This window comes from Fistularia commersonii, chromosome 6 (assembly GCF_037954325.1).
Source record: "Fistularia commersonii isolate RoL2024-O1a breed Wild chromosome 6, RoL_Fcom_v1.0, whole genome shotgun sequence".
In the NCBI taxonomy this organism is placed as follows: domain Eukaryota; kingdom Metazoa; phylum Chordata; class Actinopteri; order Syngnathiformes; family Fistulariidae; genus Fistularia; species Fistularia commersonii.
In genome coordinates, this window is record NC_141289.1 from 5761454 (window position 1) to 5769251 (window position 7798).

Below are 7798 nucleotides of genomic sequence, written 5' to 3' on the forward strand. Positions count from 1 at the left end.
CATTTCCATGCCAAGTATGTGATATGTCAACCTGCATTTGAGTATGAGCATGCATTAATGTATGTATTCATGTAATTTATGAGCAAATTCAATTTTTCACCAGATTAACGGTACTTTCATGTGTGTGTACAACTGCCGTCAGCATTTTTTCTGTTGGGTTTAGATATACTGATGTTGATGTACACAAGAACTAGAAGACGACAGATGGGTTTTGCTTCAAACAAATGTTTATTCATCTTTATCAAAGTACACAACAAAATGGATTTGAAAGGGGCACCTGAAGATTTTTTTCAGATGCTGCTTCAACCTTTTGAACACAAGTAAAATTGTATCAAATTGAAATTAAAAAACAAAACTTTGCAACATGCTGGCTGTTAAGAAACATGAAAAAACACACACCAACACCTAATTTAATTGAATATTTTGCAACATCCAGTTCTTTCTGTCACCTAATTCACTTGTAACTCAAAACAGAAATTTAGTTACCGGTATAAACTGCAATGACATGAACATCTGGAAAGTAAAGTTACAGGTTAATACTCCTACTCCCAGTCCTCCTCTTCCGTCTGAGCAATGGGTTGGATCATCAAACTCTCTTTGGGTTGGCACTGTGGTAATAGAGTTGACAGACACAAAAAATAAAAAATAAAATAAAAAAATTAGGACAATAAAGCAAGATTCAAGAAACAAACACCACAATTACCCTCCTTGAGTCAGTAGAGCTGAAGCTCCTTATGCTTAGGTTGAAGCCAGAAGTGGAAAAACAGCTTGACGCAGCCTCCTCTAACCAGGACGGGACTTCCTGCTGGGCCTGTCAGTCCAATTAACAAGCAAGCAGTGGGCCTTCAGTTTTTACCACAGGCTCATTTTGTTGCGTTGTCAGCAGGACAGCACAACCCTGGCTGCTGGGGCCTTCAATCAGGCCTGCATACAGTGCACTTTTTCTATTGTCATATTCACTTAACCAACACCCATGAATGTGTTTCTCCCACTCCTGAAATAGAAAGGCTAGTTCCTTCAAATCTCAAATATTTCATGGCCAATACAAGTTGGTTATAGGTACATGTAACAGTTTGTACAGCAGGTCATCACATGGTTCTGTTGTACAGTTCTATTAGATCTTATCAGAAATAATGTCAATAATTTTTGTTCCTGAACTATTATCTAATCAAAATCTAACAATCGATATTTTTTTTTTTACATTTGCAAAAACTGTGCTACTGTTTTATATTTTAGTCCTACACATAAACTGGTGTCTTGAGTGATTGTACAGAGAAGAGTTCTTACCTTCAACAGGATGGAGACAAGTTGGCAGGCCAACTGACAGTCAGATTCAGGGTCATAGAAGGACACTGCCCTCCCAGTATTACCACATCGTCCTGTTCTCCCAATACGGTGAACATAATCGTCAATGTTGCGAGGGAGGTCAAAGTTCACCACATGCTGCACATCTGGAATATCCAGACCACGGGAGGCTACCGAGGTTGCTACCAGGACAAGACATTTCCCAGAGCGGAAATCTCCCAAAGCCTGTTCTCGCTCCCGCTGCTCTCTGTCACTGTAAACCGAAATGGTACCTTTAAGATCAAGGTTACTGTGCACCACATACAAGTGTCCTAAAAGCAGATACTTGCCCGTGAATGCTGGTGGTTGGAACGTTCTCCTGGCACAAGAATGCTGCAATAAAATCAGCTTGTCTCTTGGTCCCAACAAACACCATCGTACGCTCAGCACCTGCAACAGCAGCAATCAAACAAGCATTGAAAACAACAAAACATAGTGTTCCACAAATGACACATTTTTTAATTCAACCTAGAAATTAAGGTCAAAGGTCCTCTCACCAATAGTCTTAAGGAGGTCAAGGAGCTGGTCTCTCTTGGAAAATTTAGAAACTTGGATGAATTGCTGCTCCACATCAGTGCAGGCTCCACCCACCACACCAACAGCCAAGAACAAGTAATCTGACTTGAGAAAGTCAGCTGCCAATCTATAACGCGCACGCACACGTGCACGCACGCACCCACACACACACACACACACACAGCTTTTTTTTCCTTGACAATTGTCTATATGAGCAGACATCAAAAGCAGGTTTGCAAAATCTTAAAAATCAAGACTGAAGGAAATAGAAATTAGAAATATCACGTAACTGTCTATCAAACATTAGTTTGACAGTTCTTCATGTTTGCATTATTCATGCAAATGCGATACTTTTCCCTTAAAAATTGTTTTCAAAATCATATCGTGAATCATGAGATAAAAAGGTCAGGAAAATCTTGAGAAATTTCCAAGAAAATCAGTTGAAATAGAACATATTCCTAAAGTTGAAGCAGATCTTCCATCAGAAACTACATGGTTACTTGCACTTAAAAACATGGGACATGTACCAGTATTTAAAATCCAAAAAGCTGTTTGAGCCCCCACATCATGGCATCTTTATTTTGAAAGACTTGAAATGCCCAATTTTTACATGGATAGTAGAAAAGCAGTGTTGCATAAAGGCACAGACCTCTGGATCTCCAAAGGGAAGGTGGCGCTAAACATCAGTGTCTGGCGGTTTTCTTTGGAGGGCATTTCAGGGGAGCCCACCAGGCGACGCATGTCTGGCTCAAACCCCAAATCCAACATCCTGTCAGCCTCATCCAATACCAAGTGTCGCAAATTTTCCAGTCCAATCTGAAGATAACATTGGTGACTGTCTTTATCACACAACTCATTGAGTTTGAATGATGAATTTGTTTTTGGCAAGGACATTATAAATTTGGATTACCTTTCCTTTTCCTATCACATCCAACAGTCTTCCTGGAGTTCCACACAACACATTGCATCCTCTTGAAATGTCACTCATTTGATAAAAAAATTGGACTCCTCCATAAACTACAACTGGACGCACATGTGTCCTATAACAGTCAGAAGAAACCATGGGACTAGAGCAATGTGTAGTTTTCAACCTTATACCTTAAATTTCTGAGATGACTAATCATCTTAGTGAGTAAGTTTCAACCATAAGCTAAATGTACCCATGAGCAAACTTCCTGGCCTCCAGGTAGATTTGATTGATGAGCTCCCTGGTTGGAGCAACAATGATGGCTTCTGGTTTCTGCAGCACACAAAAGCTGCTGCTGGCTGCCACACCATCCTCCATCAGACGCTGCAAAATAGGTAGCAGGAAGGCAGCCTATAGGAGAATATGAGAGTTCAGATAGGAAATGCAAATTCAGAGTTGATCTATAAAGCAATTAGCCTTACTCAAGTGTTGACTTGGGCAGAAAGGTAAAATCAGAGGAGCCTTTGATGACTGAATCAATTAAAAGTGCAGGACAACAAAATGGAGACAACTTTTATCAAGGCCTGATGTGTTCCCATCTCACCGTTTTACCAGATCCAGTCTGGGCACAGGCCATGAGATCTCTGCCAGCAGATATAATGGGGATGCCATGTTTCTGCACGGGTGTTGGTTTCACATATCCAGACTTGCTGATGTTTTTCCTCAAAGATTCACATAATGCTGCATCCTCAAAAGACTGCAGTAGATAATTCAAGTGGTAAATGGAGAACATTGTTATAAGAATACTGGTGAAAAAGCAGGCTACAAGCAATTTTCAATTATAGCAAATAATGCATAAATAACAATAATCTGGATTTTTCATAAAACACTGTAGCTTGCAAAACCTGAATTTGTAGACATGTTTATGATGCAGGATATTGTATAAATAAATCATTCAAGGGCAATGGGTTATGTTTAGTACAACACAAAAATGAATTATATCATCCATGTCAAAGTAATGCAGCCTCAGGGCAACACTGGCCCGTGTCTCCCCAAGCCTGCCTAGCGGGGGCGTGGAGCAGTGTCTCCCTGAGCCGGTCCCAAGCCCGGATAAATGCAGAGGGTTGCATCAGGAAGGGCATCCGGCGTAAAACTATTGCCAAAACATGCGAGTCAGCCATAACCATATCATATCGGATCGGTCAAGGACCGGGTTAACAACGACCGCCATTGGTACTGATGACCTACAGGGTACTAATGGAAATTGGGCTGCTGTGGGTCGAAGAACAAGAAGATGAGGAGGAGTGCGTGTTTGGAAGCAGAGAGAGAGGAGGAAAGGAAAGAGCCTGGGACTGAGAGTAGGGACTTTGAATAACGGGACTATGACAGGAAAAGGTAGAGTTGGTTGACATGATGCAGTGAAGGAAGGTGGATATACTGTGTGTCCAGGAGACCAAGTGGAAAGGTAGTAAGGCTAGAAGCTTAGGAGCAGGCTTTAAGTTGTATTATGGTACTGACAACAGGAGAAATGGGGTAGGAGTTATCTTGAAGGAGGAGTTTGTTAGGAACGTTCTAGAGATGAAAAGAATGTCAGACAGACTTTAATCTGAAACTGGAAATTGAAGGTGTGATGCTCAATGTTGTTAGTGGCTATGCCCCACAGGTGGGATGTGAATTTGAAGAGAAGTAGTTCTGGAAGGCGTTTGATAAAGTGATGCAGAATATTCCCAGAAATGAGAGAGTAGTAATTGGTGCAGACTTCAATTGACACAGAAGGTATGAAGGAGTGATGGGCGGATTTGGTATAGAGGATAGGAACGCAGAGGGACAAATGGTAGTAGATTTGGCAAAAAGGATGGAAATGGCTGAATTGAACACCTTTTTCCAGAAAAAAACAGGAACATAGGGTAACTTATAAGAGCGGCGGTAGGAAAACGTAGGTAGACTACATCTTGTATAGACAAGGTAACCTGAAAGAGATCAGTGACTGCGAAGAAGTTGTAGGTGAGAGTAGTCAGACAGCATAGGATGGTGGTTTGTAGGATGACTCTGGTGACAAGAAGATCAAGAGGACAAAGACAGAGCAGAGGACAAAGTGGTGGAAGCTGAAAAGGGAGGAGTGTTGTATGGTTTTCACGGAGGAGTTGAGAAAGGGTCTGGGTGGTCAGCTTCCAGATGATTTGACAACAACAGCTAGTGTTATCAGGGAGACAGGTAGGAGAGTACTTGGTGTGTCATCTGGAAGGAAAGTATATAAGGAGACTTGGTGGTGGAATGAGGAAATGCAGGAGTATATACAGAGAAAGCGGTTAGCAAAGACGAAGTGGGATACTGAGAGGACTGAAGAGAACAAACAGGAGTACAGGGAGATACAACGTAAGATAAAGATAGAGGTAGCAAAGGGCGTATGATGACTTGCATGCTCGGTTGGATAGTACGGAGGGAGAGAATGATCTATACAGGTTGGCGAAACAGAGATAATGATGGAAAGGATGTACAACAGGTCCGGGTGATTAAGGATAAAGAGGAAAATGTATTGACAGATGCTAGAAGAGTGATGGGAAGATGGAAAGAGTACTTTGAAGAGCTGATGAATGGGGAAAATGAAAGAGAGGCAACGGTAAAAGAGGTGACTATTGTAGACCACAAAGTAGCACAAATTAGTAAAAGTGAATTGAGGAAGGCATTAAAGAGGATGAAGAGTGGAAAAGCAGTTGGTCCTGATGATATACCCATAGAGGTGTGGAAGTGTCTAGGAGAGGCAGCGGTAGATTTTCTGACTCGATTATTCAACAGTGAGCGAGACAATGCCTCAAGAATGGAGACAAAGTGTGATGATGCCTATTTTTAAGAATAAAGGGGATGTGCAAAATTGCGGCAATTGTAGAGGGATAAAGTTGATGAGCCATACCATGAAGTTATGGGAAAGAGTAGTGGAAACTAGACTGGGAGCAGAAGTCAGCATTTGTGAACAGCAGTATGGCTTCATGCCTAGAAAGAGTACTGCAGATGCAGTATTTGCATTGAGAATGCTAATGGAGACTACAGAGAAGGCCAGGGGGAGCTGCATTGTGTTTTTGTAGACCTAGAAAAAGCATATGACAGGGTGCCAAGAGGGGAGCTCTGGTATTGTATGAGGAAGTCTGGAGTGGCAGCGAAGTGTGTTAAACTGGTGCAGGACATGTATGCTAGCTGTGAGACACTGGTACGGTGTGCTGTAGGGGTAACCGAGAAGTTCAAGGTGGAGGTGGGACTCCATCGGGGATCAGCTCTGAGCCCCTTCTTGTTCGCAATGGTGATGGATAGGCTGACAGATGAGGTTAGACAGGAATCCCCATGGACCATGATGTTTGCGGATGACATTGTGATCTGTAGTGAGAGCAGATAACAGGTAGAAGAATATCTAGAGAGGTGGAGGTATGCCCTGGAAAGGAGAGGAATGAAAGTTAGTTGCAGCAAGACAAAATATGTGTGTGTGTGAATTAGAGGAACTTGGGGGGAACGGTGAGGTTACAGGAGAGGAGATCAAGAAGCTGGAGGATTTGAAGTACTTGGGGTCAACAGTCCAGAGCAACAGAGTGTGGAAAAGAGGTGAAGAGATGGGTCCAAGCAGGTTGGAATGGGTGGAGAAAAGTGTCAGGGGTACTATGTGATAGAAGACTATCAGCTAGAATGAAAGGAAAGGTGTACAAGACAGAGGTGAACCCGGGGTTGCTATATGGCCTAGAAATTGCTACAATGACGAAAAGACAGGAGGCAGGACTAGAGGTTGCAGAGATGAAGATGTTGAGGTTCTCTTTGGGAGTGACCAGGATGGATAGGATCAGGAATGAGTCTATCAGAGGAACAGCACATGTTAGATGTTTTGGAGAGAAGGTCAGAGAAGCCAGACTGAGATGGTTTGGTCATGTACAAAGGAGGAATAGAGAATATATTGGTAGACGGAGCTGCCAGGCAAGAGGGCTCGAGGAAGACCAAAGAGAAGATTTATGGACGTAGTGAGAGAGGATATGAAGGTAGTTGGTGTGAGAGGAGGATATAGAGAATAGGATTAGATGGAGAAAGTTGATTGGCTGTGGCGACCCCCTGTAGGGAAAAGCTGAAAGAGGAGGAATCATCCGTGTCAAAGTATTTGCAGAGGTTATGGTGGTCTCCAGAAAAAATATTGAAAAATGTATTTTCATATTATTGATTATTGCTAACCACTTGACAGACACTTCTAGGCCTTTCTCATACTCAGCTACAAATAAGACCAAGACATTGAAACCCTGACACAATCAAAACCAAAAAGAAGCCCTTTCAGTATGGGTCAGACAATAGGGAGAACCTGCAACTCAACAAATCAATTCATCATCAGGTCATATAACCTAATTCTTACCAAGATAGCTTGCGGTGGGCTAAATCCACTAACATCAACCATGATGTCATCATACTTGTCAAAGTTGATGCCCTTCTCATAGTGTGAGAAAATAGAGTTCTCATCATCTGGCAGAGCGGGGGGAATGTAGGTGACCTGTGGTCCTATAAGTCAGGGAACAGATATTCTTGGTTGTAGGAGTGAAATGAATATATTAGATTGCCATGCTCTTATGATACTTACTTTCACTATCAGCCTTCTTGTATGAACCTTTGTCTTTTAGGATATAAGATAGAAAGTGATCAAACACAATTTTAATTTTTCAATTCTGAATTTACACACTTACGATACACTACAACCTCGAAATACTCACATTCTTTATGGAAACGTGCAATGAAAAAGACAACTCTTACTAAAATGAATGAGTCAAAGACTTGGACAAAAGATTCACAGGTGACTACCTCCTCTGCTCTCTCGGGCACCACCTTCAATAAGAGAAGCAAAATTAATATAGACTGCTGTGGCTCAAAGTATCTGACAATTTGAAGCAAAAAAAGTTGTCCAATACCAAATAACAAACTTCTAACTTTTTATAAAACATATCCACACACCTTTTTCAATAATGTCATGGTTTACGTTTGGGGAAATCAAATCAATTTATTTCATCTGAAGTA

At 41.8% G+C, this 7798-nt stretch overlaps 1 protein-coding gene across 1 annotated transcript; it reads right to left on the reverse strand.

Annotated features, from left to right (window-relative positions):
* Positions 1 to 289: 289 nt before the first annotated feature.
* Positions 290 to 7598, reverse strand: ddx4 (DEAD (Asp-Glu-Ala-Asp) box polypeptide 4). The gene is made up of 12 exons (XM_086147449.1): positions 7586 to 7598; positions 7368 to 7400; positions 7146 to 7288; positions 3372 to 3524; positions 3021 to 3178; positions 2771 to 2900; positions 2510 to 2676; positions 1842 to 1987; positions 1635 to 1734; positions 1288 to 1558; positions 704 to 811; positions 290 to 608 (listed from the first exon to the last, which is right to left on the reverse strand). Exons 3-12 carry the CDS (start codon positions 7185 to 7187, stop codon positions 543 to 545), a joined length of 1341 nt encoding a protein of 446 aa, XP_086003575.1. The 5' UTR covers positions 7188 to 7288; positions 7368 to 7400; positions 7586 to 7598; the 3' UTR covers positions 290 to 542.
* Positions 7599 to 7798: the final 200 nt, after the last annotated feature.